Source organism: Herpailurus yagouaroundi, unplaced genomic scaffold (assembly GCF_014898765.1).
Source record: "Herpailurus yagouaroundi ecotype Mexico unplaced genomic scaffold, PumYag 195, whole genome shotgun sequence".
NCBI classification, from domain to species: Eukaryota; Metazoa; Chordata; class Mammalia; order Carnivora; family Felidae; genus Herpailurus; species Herpailurus yagouaroundi.
In genome coordinates, this window is record NW_024412426.1 from 7,461,193 (window position 1) to 7,486,199 (window position 25,007).

A 25,007-nucleotide genomic window follows, 5' to 3' on the forward strand; every position below is an offset into this window, starting at 1 on the left:
CCCCACAGCCCCCCCCCCCCCCGCCCTGTCCCTCTCCCCTTCACACTCTCTCACTAAAATAAAATAAAATAAAATAAAATAAAATAAAATAAAATTTAAACAATAAAATAAATACAGGGATATGCAGGTATGAACATTTTAAGCTAAAAAAGAAAAGAAAAATTTTAAGTGAATCAATTTACAGCTCAAACTTGGAAATAAATGCATTTTTTTTTTCCTTAACTGATCTACCTGAAGAGACTACTGTGGTAAATATTTTATCACCATTCTCCTTCTCAAAATTCCCTCTGCTCTGATCACACCCCTCCTAGTTTATATAAGAAAGGCATATACCTCTCTCCTTAGTATGGTATACTTGTAAGAAGTATAACCAAAAGACTTTGCTAAGACTTAGCAATGACTATTAATTAAGCCTGTTACTCTTTTGCTTAGAAATACTCTGTTTAACTAATATACTGGAAAAGGTTTGGGGGAAAAAATCAGACGTAGGTTGTATTAGCCCAAGATAGAAAACCTTCCTTGGTAATAAAGGGACAATTCTGGTGAAAAATTGGCGTTGGGAAACATTCTATAGCTAAGGTTAGAGAATGGAAGGGCTGAAATAAACAAAGCTAAAAACAGACGATGCTGATCTCTGTCTCATTTTAATAAAAAGTAATATTTTGTGTTAAAACTATTTTTAAAAGCTTCACCCACCTCATTAAGACCTATTTTCGATTAAAGTTTACTTATGTTTAATAATTTTTTAATAATATTTATGATGTATGTTGATCAGCTGTATAGGAATAATTACAGTGATGGGGCACCTGGGTGGCTCAGTCGGTTAAGCATCTGACTTCAGCTCAGGTCATGATCTCACAGTTTGTGAGTTCGAGCCCCATGTTGGGCTCTCTGCTGTCAGCACAGAGCCCCCTTTGAATCCTCTGTCCCCTCTCTCTCTGCCTCTCTCCTGCTCTCATGCACATGCTCTCTCTCTCAAAAATAAAACAAAACATTAAAAACAAAAAAAGGAAGAATTAAAGTGATAACTCAAATGGGAAAAGATTTAATGCATAGTTCTGGGTCAAAGAAAATTACATTTTAAAAAAGTCCAACTTATATACATATTTTTGTTACAGAGAATTATGATAGTGCAATAAGATTACATAAAAATGTATTACTTTAAAATACAATTGTGTGGGAGTAGAATTAAAGGAGAAAAAGGAATGACATAAAATTTCTGTTAAAGACCCTATTCATGTATTTTTAAATCAAGATCAGAATTTTAATTAAACTTTTTATTTTGAGACAATTGAAGATTCACATGCAATATAAGAAATAATACAGAGAGATCTTGCGTACCATTTCCCAGCTCCTCTCAATGGTAGCATGCTCATGTACTTTAAAAAACGGATTATAGGGGCATCTGGGTGGCTCAGTCAGTTGAGTATCAACTCTTCATTTCAGCTCAGGTCATGATCTTGCAGTTGTGAGACACAGTCCTGGGACAGGCTCCACAATGGGCGGTGCAGCCTGCTTAGGATTCTTTCTTTCCCTCTCCCTCTGCCCCTCCACCACTCTTGCTCTCTCTCAAAAAAACAAAGCAAAACTTTTAAAAAATGGATTATCATTATAGTATTTAGATTCACCTAAAAGAGTGATCTATTTACTTTAAAATTTCATTATTTGCACAGGGTGCTTGCATGGTTCAGTTGGTTAAGTGTCTGATTCTTGGTTTCAGCTCAGGTCATGATCTTATGGTTGTGAGATAGAGCTCTGTGTCAGGTTCTGCACTGAGTGTGGAGCCTGCTTAAGATTCTCTCTCTCCCTTCCCCTTGCCCCTCCCCCACTCACAAGCTTGCACTCTTTCAAAATAAAATCTCTTCTTATAAAATCCATTATTGGGGCGCCTGGGTGGCGCAGTTGGTTAAGCGTCCGACTTCAGCCAGGTCACGATCTCGCGGTCCGTGAGTTCGAGCCCCGCGTCGGGCTCTGGGCTGATGGCTCAGAGCCTGGAGCCTGTTTCCGATTCTGTGTCTCCCTCTCTCTCTGCCCCTCCCCCGTTCATGCTCTGTCTCTCTCTATCCCCAAAATAAATAAACGTTGAAAAAAAAAAATTAAAAAAAAAATCCATTATTTACAAAACACCAGAAATTGTGCCCTTTGTAATACACTTAAACTTTTAAATAAGAATTTTAGATGTTATCATAAAATTCTAAAGGAGAACATAGTCTTCCAAAATTCTCTTAGGGACTACAATAGCAAAAAGTTGTTTTGAGTGTCAAATTAGCCCAATATTCTATAAAGTAGAGGCCTGAAATAAGAAGTGGGCTAATCCACTAAGGATGATCAAATAAAGCACTACAGAAGAGTTGACGTTACAGCCTATCTCTCTGGAAGATGAACTGACCAGCCAGCCAGCTGGGTTACTGAAGAACAGAAAGAATATTCCAAAGAACAGAAAGAAAAGGAAAAGCATCAACAACAAAAAGCGCGCAAGAGTGTTGAGAGATAAATTAGATACCAGATATAGACCCAAAGAGCTACTGGAGTCAGACACTAACCTTAGCATATCTAAAACAAACAAACCAACCTGAAAAGGCAACTATCCTCAGTAGGAGGTATGGTTAGCAATAAACCATAGGAGGGGAAAAGTGAAGCCAATTTTGAACTCGGACCAAAAGAAACAATTAATTTGAGGGGGGGAAAAATCCTGAGTTATTTCTCTGTTGGGAGACAGTTTGTTCAAGAGGCTTCATTAGAACCTTGGTTAAAGCAACTCTTAAAATGGTTCACCTATTTACATATTCACAAATGGTCGCCTATTAATCTGTCTGGGTTCCTGAATACTTAGAGGGTACCCAGGGTACCTAAACACTTGGATCACTACAAAGACACAGCCTTTGGTAAATAAATAAGCCTTTTTTAGTTTACACCTCAGTTTCAGATGAATTTTATTATACTACTCTGTCTCTGAGAGTCTGCTCACCTACGCGTCTTTTTTTTAGATCTTTGAGATTGAAGAATGGACATAAATTCACTAAAAACACACTGTGAAGTTCCTTAGGAGCCAGTCTTTCTAGGATGAAAGCCTGTTCCCTGTCTTACAAAATTTAGTAGTGCTGTTGCTGAATACTACCTTCTTTGTAGGAATTTAAGTTCTTAATTACTTGACAAGTATATGGCCAGAAGTTGTCAATCTGAAAGGTAAAGACTTGCTATTCTGTCCAAATATAACTTTAGGAAATAATTACATCATCTTACTGATCTCACTGACTAAATTATCAACATTCTATTATTGTAGGCTAAATACAAAGCCCAAAGTCTAATGCTAATTCTTTTTTATATAACCTTTGTATTTTATATGTAAATGTACAACCTTTATTTCATATATATCTAAACATAACCTTTGATATGACTAAACTATCAATACTTTAGAAACTGAGATAAAATATCTACATAGAAATTAAGATACTCTGTATTCTTAAAAAAAGAATGTTTTAATTTACAAATATAAAAAAATTAATACAAGCATATCTTAACTTTGTTTATAGTTGCTTCTCTCTTGAAAGAAAAAATCTGTTCTTACTCAAAGGTTTTTAGCAAAGCTGGTGAAAGACTTATCTGGGAGAAGCAAATTGGTAAAGTCAGCTCCTATCTCAAGAATTAAATAGTAGTCGAGCTGTCATATTTAGCACATCAAAAATCCCACTTTTAATTAATATCTAATTAAAATTTTGGATGTTAATTTCATCGTAAAACACTGTTTTCGAGTATCAATCTTACAAAGACCATAAATGAGAGTCTATACTATGGTCCTCCAGATAAAATCTTGTAAATAGTACATCCTCTCTGAAATACCTTGGTCATATGCCCTAGAGGAGGCAAACAATGCTGGAGCAATAACTAAGCTCAAGAAACCTAGCATTCAGATCAAGACACTTACAAAAGTGGGGTTTTTGTTGTTTGCAGTGTTGTTCTTAAAATAATTTCTGAAATCCTAGATGGCAAAAAGACACTGAGAAACTCTTTGTTAAAGCTGCCATATTTCATTGATTCTAAAACACAAATAATGGGGTGCCTGGGTGGCTTGGTCATTTGAGCATCCAACTCTTGATGGAGCCTGCCTGGGATCTTCTCCCTCCCTCCCTCTGTCCCTCTCCCCTGCTTGCAAGATCTCTCAAAACAAAAACAAAAACAAAAACAAAAAACACAAATTTTTTCATATTTTAACATTTCTGATGAATCTTATAATCTGTAGACTCTTACAATTAATTAGTGGCATTTTTTCTTAATGGTATTTAAACCAGTGGTGTTTTAGAGTCAATAAAATAGGTAGGTTCAAAATACACAGTGCCAAAAGGACAGGTGAATGATGAAAGAACTTATAGATACTGAATCACAATCCTCCCACTCAGACTGCTACTATATCTGCAATTACTTTCACACAGTTATAGTACATAACCAGTTAGTTTTCCCCCTTCCTGTTATGTGGTAATGACAATATCTTCTTCACCAAATAATAAATATTTTCGACAGGGTTATATTATAGCGTACTTATTGGTAGGTCTAGAAAATTCTTAAAAAGCCTTAAATAAAAAGTTCTATCTGTTATCTTATTTAAGTTGTTAATATGCTGTTAATGTATTTTTCTCACATTTTTTCAAGGAAGCAATGACAAAGGAAAGATCAATGTCTCAGGTACTTCTTGAAGATAACCTCTTATTCTGGAAAAGTTATCTAGCCATGATTTATAGACACTAGTTACTAAAAATGCATTTCTACCTCTTAAAAACCTACTTAACTCTAAAATAGTTGATTAAAATTTCTGATACTTCAAATGTCCATATGAAAAAATTTATTTTAATTCTGATCAAATCCTGGAAAACCAGTGGCCACATCAGAAACATCTATAGAATCCTTGGCTAACAGGCTCTATAGAGCTGAGTTACATTCTCAAACATTACGGTAAGTCTAAAATCAATAACATCAATGAATCCAAAAGAAACATCATCAGTATAATGATGATATAATTTTACTGGTAAAGCACATCTTAAAAAACAAACAGAAAAGGGCTTTACAAGTTTAAATTGAAGATATTCACTCTGTTCGTATAATAACAACTATCAAAATTAATTTCACTAATTGCAGAACACAAGGATTCCTCAAGCATCTCAGAGGCAATATACTGTAGCAACAGCAGAGTACAAACCACGTGACCTTGGTCAAGTAACCTAACTTTTCTGAGTCTAAGTTTCTTCATCTGTAAAATAGGGATATCAATACCTACAGCTTAAAGGATCATTCTGAAAATTAACTGAAATAATATATATAACACATGTAGTATAGTAACTAGCACATAATTAGTGGTCCATAAATGTTAGCTGATATTATTACCTTAAGATTTTAACACATGTTGTACACTGGGGTCATTTCTCATATGCCTTTATATAACACTATCAATCAATTCATCTAACAAATGTTAATTAGACCTCCAAGGAAATAAAAATACGCCAATGTAGGTGGAGTAGAGTCAGTATGGGGGTGGGGGGGGGGGAGAAACTGGCATCAGATGAGATGATGAAGGGCCCTGTAAGACATGTTAAAGAATATTAGACTTTATCCTAAGCGCTATAAGAAACCATTAAAAGGGCTTCAAGTAGGAGAGTGACACAATGATATGAGTTATAAATCTGGGGAGGAGGCAGGAAAGGAAAAAGGAATCTAGTTCTCAAACCATTCTGCAGTGTCCTGGCCAAGAGACGATGACTGTTTAGTGACAGTATTGCAAAAGGCAGGATGGTGGCAATAATGAAAACTAGGTGGATGTGAATTATTTTGGAACAGGAGGAAACAGAATTTTTTATATAGTAAGGGATAAAGGAGACAGTAGACCAGTGTGACATAAGAGACCTAGAAATGACATATTTTCCATAAAATACTGGTAAAATACTTACCTAATACATATATAAAATTTTATATTGGGTAAAATTTATAAATAAAATCATGTAATATAACAATGTCCTTTTCACACAGAATTCCAACTTTAATAAACACCATTTATTACTGTATACAATGCAATCAGCAAAGTTCTTATAAATCAAAAGGCAATGTAATGAACCAAAATTGCTTGCTTTCAGTATTGACAGAATAGGTGACAATAATTAAATGATAATTAAGAAGATGACTATTTCACAATGCTAACATCTCTGCTAACATTTTAAAATATCTTTATGTCTCTAAAGCATTTAAATAGCAGAAAACATTTATTTATATTATGTGTAATACATATACCACTTTTTATTATAATGGATAGAATAAACCCGTAACTATACGCATCTTTATAGTGCATACACACACACACTAAACTTTGTAAACAAGTCTAAGTGTCTAGCATTTCACAAGTACTATATAAGGATATGGATAAGATTAGAGGAGCAGAGAAAAAAGAGACAACAAAGTGAGGAAAAGGAAGAGGGGGAAGAATAAAGAAAAAAGAAAAGGAGAGAGGAGAAGATGGTTTTAGTTGAGGAATGACCTCTTGTTCAGAAAGGGCTGTTGATCTACAAACAGGTGGATCTGCCTAGATGCTTGGTTGGCATCAGGACACTGAGCACACAGGAGCTAAATTAAGCACGTAAGAAAAGGGTGAATATGAGAGCCAGGAGACTCTTACAACAGTTACTGTTTATGGCAAGACCTGCTTGTCTCAAGGGACCCATTTTCACATAATCTATAATTATCTCTTCGCTTTAATCGCCTTGTCATTCCTAAGGCTCTCCTGGGCACTGGAAGAGGAAAAGCTCATTAACTAAACCTTTTCTCCTCTCTCCAGCCACCCATGGCTTTTAATTGCTTGGTGTGTTATTATCTAGGAGTGCAACTGGGATCATTTTCATAAGAAAGGAGGGTAGAGAGGAGGAAGGGAGCCATGAGTCCCTGAGGTATGCACCACAGAAAAACCTTTGCTTTCTCAATTATTTATGCCAGCTGAGGTTTTACAGGCTGAATAAATCCATAACTCAAGTTCATTCTGAGCAGTCAGATTCTCAAGGGGGAGTTGCCCACTTGCCTATACACACTTGTGTAGTCCTCAAAGAATAACCAGAATGTAACAAGACATATGTCATCCAATTTATCACCTATCACCAAAGTGTTAACACAATGTTGATCATGGGCAACACAGTGAAACAGGGAAGGTTTTCACTACTACCAGCCAAACAGATGTAAGGAAGCAGGATAATCTTTTTGGTGCTAAGGAGAGTGGTGTCAATGGGACAGTAGTATCCCAGAAAGACTTAGCCAACTGAAAGCAAAAAAATCCAAATATTCAAATTTTAAAGTACAAATATGTATAACACATTCTCTTAAAGCTTTGGAGTCTTACATAGATTTGTTCAAACAGATTGCTATCTAACAATGTGAAGCTGAATACATAACTGAATGGAGTTTTATACCATCTGATTTTATAAATCACTTAAAAATAAAACAATGTATGTTGTAGCTTTTTCTCCAATCACACCTCTTTCAGGAAAATTTTAGAGTACAATTTATGTGTAAGTGATAGGCCTCTATACAACTATCATTCCAGTTCACATTTTCATCACAAATACAAAATTAAAGTATAATCACTTTTATTGTGAATTATATTTATATTATTCCACTTTATATTCAGAACTAAAGAGCAGCCAATAAAAAGATAATTCTTAAATATTTTCAAAATCCATTACTGTTTAAAATTTTTAACTTTCTAAGTCAATGATGAAAGCATCTCTTTAAAATTCTACAGGCTTTTGTGTCTGACCACAGCAGTGACCTCTGGTATTTTCTGCCAAAACAGTTCATTTGTCTCACAGAACAACTAATCAATTCCAGAGCCCATCAATCATTTTGGTTGTATACTGGTCTGGTCTTGCTTAGAGAAGGTCCAGATGGCTGCCTGTCTAAGTGGGATTAATAAAATTCTGATAGATTACATAGCATCAAAGTACATAATATAACAAGGAGGACCAAATCTTATTGCAGGGTAGAATGGACACTGTACATGCTTCATTTATTGTATTTTTAATTCTTGCCCTAATTTCTGAGTTTTTGTGCCATCTTCTAGATAAAACCTTCTAAGTATACAAGTCACCAAAAGTGATTTCTTATTGAGTCAGTATATGTAGTGCAGAAGCATTTGACTCTTTGCAAAGCCCTATGCTTATTAATCAGAGCTTTTTATGCCCATCTGCAGTATAAATGAAACACAACTGATCTCAAGTCTAGAGCAACTGTCTTTGAGTTAAAAGATTTGTTACTCTCCTGTTTCTATAGTTCTAATACAGATTCTAATAGCACTGGCTCTTTCTTCCTTGTTTTCCATTTTCTCTTGCAAAAGCAAACAACCTGTACCTAATTCTATAACCAGGCTGACTTGTGATTTTTAGTTCATAACCTGAGCCCTGTGCTGTCGGTTCCTGTTGTGGGGTTGTGCTGAGTATAACAATGTTAATAAAAGTTAAAAGTTACATAGTAACTCATTTTGTGCCAGGTACTATTCTAGTATGCCTGTGTATACATATTCAAATAATTCACATAAGTGTCATATGAGAAAGGTAATACAGTTACCCCTATTTTGTAGATAAAGTAACTTGTCCAAGGTCACAGAACTACTGAGGGAATCAACATTTGAATGCTGGCAGTCTGGCCTCATAATTTTTGGTATTTAATTAGCCTCACACTGTATCTCCTCCATTATACTACAGAACAATTAACCAGCTTCATAATGAAAAATTGGTGTCGGGGCTCTAGAATATTAACACAGAGATCTGTATCTATGACATGATATTGTCACTTTCTGTGACAGAGTGGAAATAAGGGTCAGAACCACAACAGGCAAGGAGCAAGCTCAGAATTGGCCCCAGTGGCCCTTGGCTCAAGAACATTTACAATAAAATGAAAATGGGCCTTTAACTTATCACCTACAATACACATTAGTCAGGAAAACTGCCACAAAAATGGAGCCCAAGCCTTATTACATGAGTTTATTAGATACTGATTTTCCTGATCTTTAAAAATGGGGAAAAAAATTAGAGGTTTATATACTAAAGTATCTAAAACAGACCTTCAAAATACTTTTTTAGTGGCTTTAAAAAAATGGTTCTACAAAAGAAAACTTTTCCTTTCACCTAAGTTTGCCATTTGACATTTCTAAAACTCTAAAACCTGTCACTTTCACTTCAGTTGAGCGTGATTCTGCCAAGAAACTGCAATTAGCAATTAGTTAAAGCACAACTTCCTCTTGGAAAAATAAAATACCAGATATGTCACCTAAGCACAAGCAAAATTTGATTACACAAACTCCAACAAACAGCCTGTTTTCATTGCTGCAACTGCATTTTTATACTTCAGAAACAACAGGGACCACCTCTACTCCGTTACTGAAATAATCGACATTTCAGTTTAGAATGATTTTTATCATGATCTAGTTTGTTATAGTAGAATTCTGTTCAATTGTAAAATGACTTCTTGATTACAAGAAAATGACTAAGTGTTGTGATTCCACTGTTAGTAGTGACAAAATTAACATCTGAAACAGTTAAAAGGCTTTCAGTGGTTCACATTCATGTTTCCTACTGTTTCATATCTTAATCATATGTTCCAAAATACACACCAAGAGAATGAAAATTTAGATGACTTAAAAAAATAAGGCCAAGACTAATCAGTTTTGTCCCTAGCAGAGGTTCATATTTCACCAGATTAAGGAGTAATATTTATTAAACATACTATAGATGCCAAAATACTAAGAACATACTATTCAAAAGTGAAGATGGGAAGCACAAATATCCACAATGTTTGTCTGACAGATTCATAAGTGTGTGAGGAGATGAATTCAAATCTGTACTTTATGAAAATAAGCTGTGTTATTTTGTTATTGTTTCTCATGGTCAAAATCCTAAATATTTGATTTAAATCTAAGAGTGACTTCTTTAGGAACTGGGTGGAGGATAAGCAGGTAGGTTAACTCTTCCAGGATAGTTTAATTCTGTCTTAGAAATACACCATTTCCAGATATTTACTTTCACTTCCAGTGGAGTAATGTTTAACTGTAACCAGCCATGTCACTGGACATTCCAAAAGAAACTGTACTCAGAATGTTTTTTGGAAAAGTACTAGGCTTTGGGAGCCCTTAAGGAAATTGGCACACAAAATAAAGATCACTATTGTTTATAGACAACTGATATTGTTAGAAAGTTAAGTATAATGATTTTTTTTAAAAAAGTCAAGACATAATCTTAATTTAATCTAACTAGGAAAGGAAATAGCTTACACATTTTTAAAAACTGCCTAGGAAAATAAGTGAGTATGGGTATTATCACAAGAAAACCAAACCAGCACTCTTTGCTTTATGATATGAACACTAGGTTAACTCAATGTGAGCAACAATCACTGAATTATCAGCTCCCTGAAGGAAGAGCCATGGATACCTCCTGAGTTCTGGGTACTTTTACTAGATAACCTAATAACTTTTGGGAACTTCCTCAGACACTCAAAACACAGAAATGGATAAAATATGATCCTTGGCCTCCAAAAACTAAAAATTCAGCAGAAAGGATACAAGGTTTTATTATTATTATTTTTTTAATGTTTATTTATTGTTGAGAGAGAGATACAGAGCGTGAGCAGGGGAGGGGCAGAGAGAGAGAGAGGGAGACACAGAATCTGAAGCAGGCTCCAGGCTCTGAGCCACCAGCACAGAGCCTGATGCGGGGCCTGAATTCATGAGCCACAAGATCATGACCTGAGCCGACGTCTGACACTTCATCAACTGAGCCATCCAGGCACTCCAGGATATAGGCTTTTTAAAACTTCTATTTAATGTGTTATAACATGATAAATGCTATAACAAGTGTGAATAAAGGACTTACAGGAAAACAGAAGGAATGACTAACCTGTCCTCTTAATATATAGAAAAATGACTCTAAAGGTTTTACTGATTTGATTTAAACACTTAATAAATTTTGATTGGTAGGGTTAAAGTTCTAAGATGCCAATTTTAGAAGACTCTAAAGACAGAATATACAAATTAAGTAAACCACTATATAAGGGCTGAGGGGAAGGGGGGGGTTAACTCTGAAAAAGTTTTTAAACTATGCTTCCTCAAAACTGTATGAGCTCCTCAGAGTTCTCAGGGTCCCAAAAAGGGATCAGAGTGGCAAATGTATTCCAAATCAGCCTTAAAAAGTATCTTTTTCCCCTCCAATTCTCATCAGCCTTCCCCTATCCCACCCCAAATAAACATTTAATCTATAACAATGATATACTTACTCTGCAAACAGATTCAAGATAGGACCTTTAGTACCAAATGACTGGTCAGGAATGGGAAACTATGAGCTTTTAAAGTTTTTGATTCATAGTGGAAGCAATAACTTTCCTCCTAGAATGCTTCCCCGGAGTCCTATCATTACATCTTCATGTGGGAGATAATGTCAGCAAACTCTTCTGCAAGAGTGCAGCATACATATTTGGTACAATTTACTCTTTATTCAATAAAGATAGGTATTTCCCTTCAATAAATTTAAGTGAACCCAATTTTCCACTTAAAAATTACTGCTCATTCGGGGTACCTGGGTGGCTCAGTCAGTTAAGCGTCCGACTTCGGCTCGGGTCATGATCTCGCGGTTTGTGAGTTTGAGCCCCGCTTCAGGATCTGTGCTGACAGCTCAGATCCTGAGCCTGCTTCGGATTCTGTGTGTGTCTCTCTCTCTGCCCCTCCCCTGCTCACGCTCTGTCTCTCTCTGTCTCAAAAATAAATAATACATTTTTTAAAAATTAAAAAAAATTACTGCTCATTTATTTCATGTGAATAAGTAAGAAAAATAAAGTTCAGGTAACTCAAAAAGTGTAACAGCATTAGAGATTCTTATTTAAATTTGTTTGTAAGGTAAAAATCTTAGTAGGATGTGCCACATGACTTTAAAGCAGGACAAAATCCCTTTCCTGATTTTCACATGGTACTGAAAGAAAAAGATTAATCAAGACATTTTATACATAAAATTTAAGATCCTAGTTAAATAATATGAGATGATCACGAAGAATTTCTTTAACTGTAGTTAAACAACCCTACATAACATAAAATTTACCTTCTTAACCATTTCTAAGTATACAGTTCAGTAGTGTTAAGTATTATTCACACTGTTGTGCAACCGGTCCCCAGAACTTTTTCATCTTGGAAAACTGAAGCTCCTTACCCATTAAATAACAACTCCCCATTTCCTACTGCCTCCAGCTCCTGACAACCACCATTCTACTTTTTGTTTCTATGAATCTGACTACTCTTGATACTTCCATATAGAGGAACCATATTGTATTTATCTTTTTGTGAATGGCTTATTTCACTTAGCATAATGTCCTCAAGCTTCATCCATGTTCTATAGTATGTGTCAGAATTTCCTGCCTTTTTGAAGCTGAATAATATTCTATTATATGTATAGACCACATTTTGTTTATCCATTCAACTGCCCATGGGCATCCGGGTAGCTCCCACCTCTTGGCTGCTATCAATAGTGCTGCTGTCAACGTGGGTGTGTAAACATGGGTCTTCTGAGATCCTGTTTTCAATTCTTTTAGATATAAAATCAAAAGTAGAATTGTTGGATCATATAGTAATTCTCTGTTTAACTTTCTGAGGACTCTCCACAATATTCTCCTTGGTGTACCATTTTATACTCAAGAAGATTTCTAATCTTTAAAAGAAATGGTAATTTAACAATGACAACAAAAAATTAAAAACCTTTGTTTTCTAAAAAAGAACATAAATATTTTTTAGAAATTGTACAAGCTTTCTGAGACTGAATCACTACCTCCCTTTACATACTTGAGTTCAGATTACAGCCAAACTGAGAAAAAAGAAAAGAAAGGATAATGGCATTTTTATCAGTATTGTAAATAAACATGAACACAAATACACACGCACACATACACACACACGAAGAAATGATGATATTTTGAGGAAAACAACATCAACAACAAAAATCCACAGCTTTAGACTGTGTGAGACACAAAACCTTGCCCTACCAACTACTTACATGGTGGAAAAGGTTACTATCTGGCAATGATTCAGACACTTATTGATCTCAAAGATAAAACACCTAAAAAATTCTTTCCTGCTATTTATTATCCTCCTAGAGATACCACCAAAATCAGTTTCATTTCACATTAAGAAAAAGTTCTTCACAAATCGAAGCTTTCAGGATTAAAAAAAATACACACAAACACACATATATATATGCACACACATAAATACACATATATACGTATGTATGTATCCCTATTACCCAATACCAGAAGAAAAATTACCTGATGATTTCTTCATGATACAGAGAACTAACAACGGGGCCACCAAAACCGGTATTTGCTTCTTTTCCTTTCTTCTCAGGTAACTGTATGGGGACAAGGGGTAGGGAGGAAGGAAGGTGGAAAAAGATACATGGATTAAGGCAGTGTGTATTTAAAATAGTTCTAAAATAATACTTTGCTAAGGAATACTAAAGATTTGAGGTCCACAATTTCTCTGAGGCCCCAGTAACAATTTCAAGATGGTATCCAAAAGGCAAAACGATTCTCAAGTCATCAGAGTAATGGAATGAGTACCCACTAGCAAACCAAGGTCATTCCACTACTGAGCTCTGGAGCCACCTGAAGCCCATCATTCCCTTAGCTGATTAGAAGATGCTATGTTCACTGTGGAGAATATTGATGCTCAATGTAGAAAAATGAAAATGAAATATGACCTATAAATACCAGATATGAACGTGATCAGGAAAATCATACCGAGATTATTAACAAAATTACAATTTCCAAATAAGAAAAAACTAAACCATACTAAAACTTCAAACTCAAACACAAAGAAAAAATATTTTTTTGGTGGCAAAAAGAAAGGAGAGAAGGTGGAGGAGAAAGGAAAGGAAATTATGACCTAAGATAAATGAAAAAAAGAAGCAAATTGTTATGGAAACACTTTCTAAAATTAAGTATTCAATAGGCCCTGACCCTCAATATTTTCAAAAAGCACAAAATTAAGATTAATTTAGAAATAAGATTCTTCTAAAATATATAATATGGAAGCAGTAAACTCGGATGTTATTGTCTAAAAGGTTCAAATTGCAATCTCTGCAAAAGCCCACATCTCCTGCAATAATGACAGTTTTTAGGCCAGGATACCCTGCCAAAATCAAAATTCTAAACATAAATGTCTTAGAATCAAAACTAATACTTTTAGGGGAGCCAGGGTGGCTCAGTCAGTTGAGCATCCAACTCTTGATTTTGGCTCAAGTCAGGGTCCCAGGGTCACGGGGTTGAGAACTGCATCAGGCTCTGCACTGAGCGTGGAGCCTGCTTGGGATTCTCTCTCTCTGTGCCCCTCTTCCTGACCCACGCTCTCTCTCTTGCTCTCTAAAATAAAAAAAAAAAAAAATAGGGGTGCCTGGGTGGTTCAGTTAGTTAAGCATCCAACAGTGGATTTCAGCTCAGGTCATGATCTCACAGTTTGTGGGTTCAAGCCCCATGATGGATTCTGCGCTGACAATGCAAAGTCTGCTTGGGATTCTCTCTCTCTCTCTGCTCCTCCCCTGATCATGTGCTCACTCTCTCTCTCTCTCAAGAATAAACTTTAAAATAATAAAAAAAATAAACTAATACTATTATTGTTTAATTTAATTAACTAGTTTCACTTCAGAAAAATATAGGTAATCCCCATATACCTGGTTCCCCACCCCTCCCCCTGTTCTTTAAAGAAGAGGTTTTGTTTTATTGTTGTCACTTTTTGTGGTTACTTTTGGTTTGTGAACCACTGGGTAAAGGAAAAAGGTCTTGGAGACAGCATATTCTATTAGTTCCTGAGATCACTGGGAAAACCAGTTTTGAGAAAGGGTGGAAATTTTTGAGATGAATCGATGCAGTTACCAATTTATGACAGAAACAAAGCTACAATATCATAAATAATTCCTGTCACAATTTAATGACAAGGTATACTAGTTGATGCTGGCAAGTAAGAAGCACCAAGTAAATGCCAGATCCCTCTCTTCTCTGAAGACCATTCTTAGAGAATAAATGCTGCAAAGAATTTCCAGAATAGAGAATGTTTTCTTTATACTAAAAAAGCACATACCATAGGGAGAACCCATTTTATTCAACGCAATTATGTTCTAAATACATACTCCATTAGTATAATAAAGTTGAAACACAGATGGTGTCCAAGAGATGCTTGCTAAATGAGTGACAAGACTGAAAACAAGGAAAGGGTGCGTCACGCAGCTTCCTGACAAAGAACAGACTCCAAGAACATACCAGAGGGGAAAATCTACGTGTACCACATTAACAAAATGAAGGATAAAAATCATATGATCATCTCAATAGATGCAGAAAAAGCATCTGACAAAATTCAACACCCATTCATGAGAAAAACTCCTAACAAGGTGGGTACAGAGGGAACATACCTCAGCATAATAGAGTGCATATATGACAAACCCACAGCTAACATCATACTCAATGGCTAAAAGCTCAAAGCTTTCCCTCTAAGATCAAGAACAAGACAAGGATGACACCCCCTCATCACTTTTATTCAATATTGTATAAGTATTCCAATTTTTAAAACGGGCAAGAGATCTGAACAGACACCTTACCAAAAAAGACACACAGATACACAGATGGCAGGTAAGCAAATGAAAAGATGTCCAACATCATATGTCATTAGGGAAGTGCAAATTAAAACAATAATGAGACATTACTACATACCTCTTAGAACGGCTAAATTCCAAAAGACTGATAACACCAAATGCTGGTAAAAATGTGAAGCCACCAGGAACTCTCATTCATTGCTGGAGGAAATGCAAATGGAACAGCCACTTTGGAAGAGGGTTTTGGCAGTTCTTCTAAAACTGAATATAATCTTACTATATGATCCAGTAATTCTGCTTCTAGGTACTGACCCCCCTTGCCCCTGCAAATTGAAAATTTATATCCACAAAACATCAATGTTTAAAGCAGTTTTTTTTTTAATAACTGGCAAAACCTAGAAACAACTAAGATGTCCTTCAACAGATGAACAGAGAACCTAACTGTGGTACATCTATACAATACAATATTATTCTGTGATAGAAAGAAATGAGCTGCTCTAGATTAAGAAAAAAGTAAACAACTAAAATCAGAAACTAAAAAGGAGACTTTACCACTAATACCACAGAAATGAAAGAGAATTTTAAGAGACTACTATAAACAATGATATGCCAACATGTTGGATAATGTAGAAGAAATACATAAATTCTAGATATATAGAACCTACCATGATAAAATTATGTATAAAAAATCTGAAGAAACCTATAACCATTAAGGAGATTGGTTCAGAAATTTAAAATCTCCCAAAAAAAGAAAAGCCCAGGACCAGAACATTTCACTAAAGAATTTTACCAAACATTTAAAGAATTAAAACCTAATCCTTCTCAAACTCTTCCAAAAATCTGAAGAAGAGGCAACATACCTAACCTCATTTTATGAGGCCAGCGTTACCCTAATGCCAAAGCCAGACAAAGAAACTAGAAGAAAACTACAGAACAGTATCTGAGGAATACTGATGAAAAAACCTTGAACTAAATACTAGCAAACTGAATACATTAAAAGGATTACATATCATGACCAAGTGGGATTTATTCCTGTGAACGTAAGGACAGTATGGTTCAACACATGAAAAACATCACAAAACAAAATGACGGAAAGCTACATGATCATCTCAATTGGTACAGAAAAAAGTATTTGACGAAATTCAACACCCTTTCATAAAAAAAAAAAAAAAAAAACACTCAATAAACCAAAAATAGAAGGAAATTATTTCAACATACCAAAGGCCAAATATGAAAAGCAACAGCTAACTGCACACTCAATAGTGAAAAACTTATAGTTTTTCCTCAAAGATCAGGAACAAAGGAAGGATGCCCACTTTTAACACTACTTTTCAACACGGTATTGGAAATCCTAGCCAGAGCAATTAGGTAAGGAAAATAAAAGAGGTCATTCAAATTGGAAAGGAAGAAATAAAATTATTTCCATTCAGAGATGACATGATCTTACATGCAGAAAATCCTAAAGATCCCTCCCACATACACACATATAGACCACAAGAAACTGAAAGAACTAATAAACAAATCTAGCGAAATTGCAGGATACAATACTAACACACTGAAATCATGTAATGTCTGAGAGAGAGAGAGAGAGAGAGAGAGAGAGAGAGAGAGAGAGATAGAGAGAGAAATAAGTAAGTTTTCTAATATTAAAAATGATCAGTGCTATGGAAAAAAAAATTAACGTGGGGAAGAGAACTGTAATTTTAAATAAGGTCAGGAGGGCCTCACTGAGAAGGTCATATGAATAAAGACATAAAAGAGGTAGAGAGGTGAGACTTGCAAATATCTAGGGAATATTGTTCCAGGTACAGGAAACAGCCAGTGCACAGGCCTTAGTGTGAGGGTATGCTTAGAATGTTACAGAATTTATGTATTCGTGTTCTTTGCTGAAGGCTGATTAGTATATTTTAGGGGCAAGACAGAAGCAAGAACACAAGGTTATTCACAAGACAATCATAGTTTCTGTTGGTGTCATTCACTGAACCTCTTAATGTGAATAGGCAATTTAGAAAAACACCTATGATCTGCTTGGCAATTATTTGCTGTGAAAACACATACTAATAATTAAGAATTATATGGTATTTTGGAAAGGGATGAGCACAGTTTTTTTTTATTTAATTGCCTTTATTTTTTAGAGTTTCAGGTTTACAGAAAATCGAGTGGAAAGTACAGAAAGTTCCCATATTCTCCCCTCTCCCAAATTTTCCACTGTTATTAACATCTTACATTAATGTAGTACATGTAATTAATTAAAGTCCATAGTTTATGCGGTGCCTGGGTGGCTCAGTTGGATAAGCATCTAGACAGTAGAGTCCAGAGATGTTGCTAGACATCTTACAATGTACAGAGCAGCCCTCCACAACAAAAACTTATTCAGCCCTAAATGTCAATGGTGCAAAGGCTGAAAACTCTGGTTTATAAGTTTTCATCAAATGTTTTAACATTTCAGCTATCATTAATGTTTTGGGGTTTTTTTTTTCTCCTATCTTTTCCTCTCTCTTACTTTTTCACTTCCTTCTGGGACTATATACATGCTACACTGCTTGATATTTTCCCATAGTTCACTGGGGCTCTGTTCATTTTTTAGTCAGTCTTTCTATGTTGTGTGCTTCATTTTTATTAGGTTCACTTGCTACATCTTCAAGTACTGATCTTTTCTTATGCAATGTCTAATTTGCTGTTAATCTTATGCAGTATATTTTTCATTTTAGAAATTGTCATCTCTAGAAATTCCATTTGGGTCTCTTTGTATCTTCTATTTCTCTTCCCCATTATGTTTGTATGTCTTCCTCAACTTTCTTGAGTTTATAAAATATATTTATAATTTTCTCATCTCTATCTTTTCTGCATCTGCTTTTATTGACAGGTTTTCCTCCAGGTTAGGAGTCATATTTTCCTGCTATCTTTGCATGCCTGAAAGACTTTTACTTTTTTTTGTAAAACAGACATTGTGAATTTTAATCATTTGCTTGATGTTGTTGTGTTCTTTTAATTATGTTAGACTTTGTTTTGGTATGAATTCAGTTATGTGGAATCAATTTGATCCTTTCAAGGCTCACTTTTAAGTTCTGTTAAGGCAGGGGCAGAGCAGCCTTTAATCCAGAGCTTAATTTAGCTTCACTACTAAACAGAAATCCTTCTGAGGCCTCTAAAACATTATGTCCCATATACTAAATTTTCTTTCCACTCTGACTAGTATGAAATGAAATATGTCAGCTCCAGGAATTATTTTGGCTTACTGCTTTCTTGTATTTCTTTCCTCAGCTTGTTAGTTTTGTCTCTCACACACAGATTAGTATTCAGCCAAAGGGACCCCTCTGTACATCTTTAAAACTCTCTTTCTATGCAAGAACATCCTCTCCAGTATTCAGCCCTGCATTTTCCAGCTCAAATTAGTAAGAGAGTCAGATTCTTTTGGGACCCTCCTCCCTGGACTACAGCTTGGAAATTGTTTCCTGACCATAAGCTGAGGCAACTGTAGGGCTCATTTTGTTTGTTTCTCTTCTTTCCTAGTTTTATACTAGTTTTAGTACAATGTCTGAAAATCACTATTTTTCATCTATTGTGCCTGGTTTTCTTCCAGTTTAAGACAAAAGGGTATATCTTGTCACCATTACTCCACAATGCCCAGAAGTCCCACACACATTAATTTAAAATCTAACATAATATTCCATGCATAATTTACTTAGCCATTATCTGACAATTTTTAGGTTATTTTCACTTTTTCACACATAAGCGAAGATATGATAAATGTCTTTGTATATAAGGCATAGTTTAGTTTTAATTAAAATCTTTAGGAAAAAAATGACTCATCTGATTATAGTACATATTTCTTCTTCCTGGGATTAATTTCTCTTTCTGAAGCGTTGTGCATGTTAGAATGCTGGTGTCAACTTTTTTGGTGGAGGAGGGAAAAGGCTGTATTTTAAGCAGAAATAATATTTAAAAAAAAGTCTGCCATTATCAGATTGAATTCAGAATAAAGCTGCCAAAGATGCATTAGTTTTGCTCTCCATCTATTTCATCTACAAGAAGGGGTAAACTTTGGCTACCTTATCCTTCTATTTCCACTCCAATGAGATGTTTCTCATAGGGGCTTAAGAAGTTTATTCCATTTCTCTCTACTCAAAATCCATTAAGTTATTTTTATGTTACATCAGCAGTTAAAGAAAGAGACTCCAATTTGGCAGCCAATAGGATAAAATTTGCCAATTCTTATATTGCCTCAGACTATATTATTTGAGACACTGAAATGCTCCTTCACTCAAAGGGGAAAGGATAAGTTGTTGGCTGAATCTTTATCACTTGATTCAGATTCCACCTTAGTTGCAGAGTCCAGATTTAAAACCTTGTGAAGCATTATTTTCCAACTGAAAAATAACTATTCCAAAGATTATCAGGCTAATATATGCAAGGAGGGGGTTTCTTGCTTCCATGTACTACCTTGTTTGGCTTTTCTTTTATTGGTTTGTTTGCCTTAAGTAAGACCTAAGTTTGTAGGTCTAGCTGTAGAAATTTGGATAAATTAACCTCTCTGTCCAAGTTTCCTCATTTGCAAAAATAGGAATATTAGTACCCATCTCATATGGGTGTTTTAAGGTATAAAATATGTATGTAAAACAGAACAGTGCCCAGCACAAAGAGGACACTATATAAGTGTTAGCTAATATAATAATGATCACTAGCCAAAATACAGCCATCTCTTCAAAGCAAAAGTGTCTCAGTAATACAGATAACAAGACGTTCTGATGTGGGGACTTATATTATTGAACCATGAGTCTTCCTCTAATACTCTTAAACTTCTGAATCTCCTGATAAAACCACCAATCCCAAAATCAAATAAACAAATAAAAAACTTAACATAATAGCTCTTATCATTAAGAAAAAAGGAATAGAACTTAAGGAGTGTCTTCCATGTGCTTTGCACTTTATATATATTATCCAATTCCAACTTCAAAACAATTCTAGAAAGTTGGCATTTTTATTGTATTCACTTAATCTAAGACATCAATTATAAAGAGTACCATTATTTTCTAGAATGCTAAGAAAAAAAGCCCACAAATATACCAATTTTAAGACACAGAATTTTTTAAATGTCAAGAACTTAATAACTGTCTGCTTTATATTTGATGAAATGTACCTCTACTTTACAGATTAGAAAGCTGAAAATAGGAAAAATGAAGTACTCAGTGCCACATAGTAAGTGGCAAAATCAAGATTCAAACAAGATCTTCTGATATCCAAAGCTTCTGCTCTTTCATTTAACTATGTTACCTCTCCAGGCTACTTTTAGAAGCCATTATTATATACTGATAATATTCTGAATTAAAATTCTGTTCACTTTCTTAACTTTGGTTTTAAAAATTAAACACATAATTTGAAAGGAAACTTTAAAATTAAACATATATCAACTTTTTTGGAGCTGATTTATTATAAATTATGAACTTAATCAATTACATGACCAATACTATAGTTCTAAGTCCTTAAAAAAGAATATTTTTCTAATAATCCCTTACCAATATTCATTGTAGTTTTTTTCCCCCTGAAACATGAGTATTTATTCATTTCCAAATGTAAAAGTAAGAATAGTGGGGTGGCTGGGTGGCTCAGTCAGTTGAACATCTAACTCTTGGTTTTGCTTCACGTCATGATCGCCCAGTGTCCTCCACACTGGGCCCTGCACTAGCAGCACAGAGCCTGCTTGAGATTCTCTCTCTCAACCTCTCTGCCCCTCCCCGACTCCTGCTGTCTCTCAACGTAAATAAAAACTTTATAAAAAGTTATAATATTAACCTCATCTCAGCTATTGTCTGTCATGAGTGTTAAAAAAAATTACCATGAGAATATTGTTGGCTGCTATACTTTGTAACAGTAATACTTCTAAAATTTCACAAGAAATAAACTGCATAAATCTATGTATGTTTTTAAAAATTTTTTTTAATGTTTTATTATTTATTTTTGAGAGAGAGAGGCGGAGCATGAACAGGGAGGGGCAGAGAGAGACACACACACAGAATCTGAAGCAGCTCCAGGCTCTGGGCTGTCAGCACAGAGCCTGACGTGGGGCTTGAACTCATGAACTGCAAGATCATGACCTGAGCTGAAGTCAGACGCTTAACCGACTGAGCCACCCAGGTGCCCCAAATCTATGTGTTTTTAACCTTAGTTTCTCTTAAAATTACAAACAGTATATTTTAAAAAATTCAACTCCTAAAACCTTAATGACAATGGATATTTAATAATATCAATGTTGATTATCTAGAAATGCTTAAATTACAATTGGAAAATAATTTTTAGATCAAAGAAAAAAAGGAGAAATATGTGCAAGTATTTTATCCAAACCTCCAAATTTCAGCAGTGTCCACTATTTTTTGTGTATATACTATATACACTAGCTCAAAAATGTAGATTTTTAAAATATAAAAAAAACTGATGAGGTGCCTGGATGGCTCAGTCAGTTAAATGTCTGATTTCAGTTCAGGTCATGATCTCACGGTTCGTGAGTTTGAGTCCCACCCACATCCAGCTCCACACTGATAATGTGGAGCCTGCCTGGGATTCTTTCCCTCTCTCTCCCTCTCCCTCTCTCGCTGTCCCTCCCCCACTCATATTTTTCTCTTGCTCTCTATCAAAAAATAAACTTTAAAAAATATATTAAAAAACTGAAAAACACACTTTTTTAACCAAATACTTTAACCTGTATCACCAAAATATATGATAATTCCTCCAGATAATTAATATGGTTAATAGAACTCTTATAGAACCCTTATAATTCACCAAATAAATTTTATCAGTGTACAACAAAACGAAAAACAGTAAGTTGCTCTTTTACCATTCTATAATGAAATTTAAGAATAAATACATTAATTTTGTCTTCTAAATTTCCTGGCTATTGTCAACTGTCTTGGTTCTAGGCTACTGTAAAACAAAGGTATAAAGATGATCAATTGTACACATGCCCAGCTTCCACTGTATAATATGTAACACACTTATCTTTATGCAGTATTTTTACTTAATGCTAGCTTAAAATGTCTTTCATGCAAAATTAAACTCATTATGAGTTTCTAGAAAAGAAACAATGGTTAATATTTAAATGTTCTTTGGAAAATTATTCTGAATACTTGTATCTATTCAGAAAATATAAATCTTCTTAGATTTAAGCACCAAAGAAAATCATAAAAGATCAACATTCAAATACTTAAAACACCATTTCTGTAAGAATATGGTAAAAATAAGCAGAAGTAGCTATATTTTAAACAAATGACTTATATCTCTATAATGTTATAAGCAATATAACTGAACAACCTCATATGTGAGAAAAACACTAGGAGCCAATGGATAAGCAGACCATGGTTATAAGCAGGCAATAATTAAATACCTGAAGTTACACAGAGGTTTAGGGTTTTATTCACATATATACACATAAATATCAATAATGTTACCAATACCTGGGAAAACATTTAACATGTCTCATTATTTTAAAAAGGCAACTTAAAGCCTCTAGATCCATCCATGTTGTTGTAAATGGCAACACTTCATTCTTTTTAATGGCTGAGTAATATTCCATTGTGTGTGTGTGTGCACACACATATGTATACATGCTAGATCTTCTTTATCCATTCACCTATGGATGGACACTAGGGTTGCTTCCATACCTTGGCTATTATAAATAATGCTGCAATAAATGCAGCGGTACATAGAGCTTTTTGAATTAGTGTTTTTGCTGAAATAAGTCAGAGAAAGACAAATACCATATAATTTCACTCATATGTGGAATATAAGAAATAAAGAAGAGACAAACAAAAAACCAGACTCTTAAATACAGAGAATGAACTGGTGGTTGCCAGAGGGGAAGTAGGTGGTGGTGAGGAGGGGAGGGGAGGGGATGGGTGAAATAAGTAAAGGGAACTAAGAGTACACTTGTGATGAGCACTGAGTAATGTATAGAATTGCGGACGTGGCACCTGGGTGGCTCCTTGGTTAAGAATCCGACTTCAGCTTGGTTTATGATCTCACAGTCTATGAGTTTGAGCCCTGCGTTGGGTTCTGTGCTGACAGCTCAGAGCCTGGAGCCTGCTTCAGTTTCTGTGTCACCCTCTCTCTCTGCCCCTCCCCAGTTCACACTCTGTCTCTGTATCTCTCAAAAATAAATAAACATTAAAAAAAACTTTTTAAAGAACTGTTGAATCCACATTGTACACCTGAAATGAATGACACTGTATGCTAATTATACTTGAATTTAAATAAAAAAAATAAATGTTTAAAATACTTAAAACTGCAAATTAAATCAATGAGCAAGAAACTTTAAACTAATTCCATTAGGATAACAAAATTATCCAATTTGGTAAAACTGTAGTGAAACAGGTACTCACAAATAGTCCTAATGACCTTGTAAGATGGTATTACTCTTTTTTTTTAATATATGAAATTTATTGTCAAATTGGTTTCCATACAACACCCAGTGCTCATCTCAAAAGATGCCCTCTTCAATGCCCATCACCTACCCTCCCCTCCCTCCCACCCCCCATCAACCCTCGGTTTGTTCTCAGTTTTTAAGAGTCTCTTATGCTTTGGCTCTCTCCCACTCTAACCTCTTTTTTTTTTTTCCTTCCCCTCCCCCATGGGTTTCTGTTAAGTTTCTCAGGATCCACAAGAGTGAAAACATATGGTATCTGTCTTTCTCTGTATGGCTTATTTCACTTAGCATCACACTCTCCAGTTCCATCCACGTTGCTACAAAGGGCCAGATTTCATTCTTTCTCATTGCCACGTAGTACTCCATTGTGTATATAAACCATAATTTCTTTATCCATTCATAAAGACATGGACATTTAGATTCTTTCCATAATTTGGTTATTGTTGAGAGTGCTGCTATAAACATTGGGGTACAAGTGCCCCTATGCATCAATACTCCTGTATCCCTTGGGTAAATTTCTAGCAGTGCTACTGCTGGGTCATAGGGTAGGTCTATTTTTAATTTTTTGAGGAACCTCCACACTGTTTTCCAGAGTGGCTGTACCAGTTTGCATTCCCAAGAGGGTTCCTGTTTCTCCACATCCTCTCCAGCATCTATAGTCTCCTTATTTGTTCACTTTGGCCACTCTGACTGGCATGAGGTGATATCTGAGTGTGGTTTTGATTTGCATTTCCCTGATGAGGAGCGATGTTGAGCATCTTTTCATGTGGCTACTGGCCATCTGGATGTCTTCTTTAGAGAAGTGTCTATTCATGTTTTCTGCCCATTTCTTCACTGGATTATTTTTTTTTTCAGGTGTGGAGTTTGGTGAGCTCTTTACAGATTTTGGATACTAGCCCTTTGTCCGATATGTCATTTGCAAATATCTTTTCCCATTCCGTTGGTTGCCTTTT

At 35.1% G+C, this 25,007-nt stretch overlaps 1 protein-coding gene across 8 annotated transcripts in view; it reads right to left on the reverse strand.

The window, feature by feature from the left end:
- The window catches only part of ACBD6 (acyl-CoA binding domain containing 6), a 213,509-nt gene that overhangs the window by 128,344 nt on the left and 60,158 nt on the right, over positions 1 to 25,007 (reverse strand). For all 8 annotated transcript variants that reach the window (XM_040446488.1, XM_040446493.1, XM_040446487.1 and 5 more), the window contains one exon: positions 13,321 to 13,403. In XM_040446488.1, coding sequence (XP_040302422.1) covers positions 13,321 to 13,403 — 83 coding nt within the window. The remainder of the gene's footprint in view (positions 1 to 13,320; positions 13,404 to 25,007) is intronic.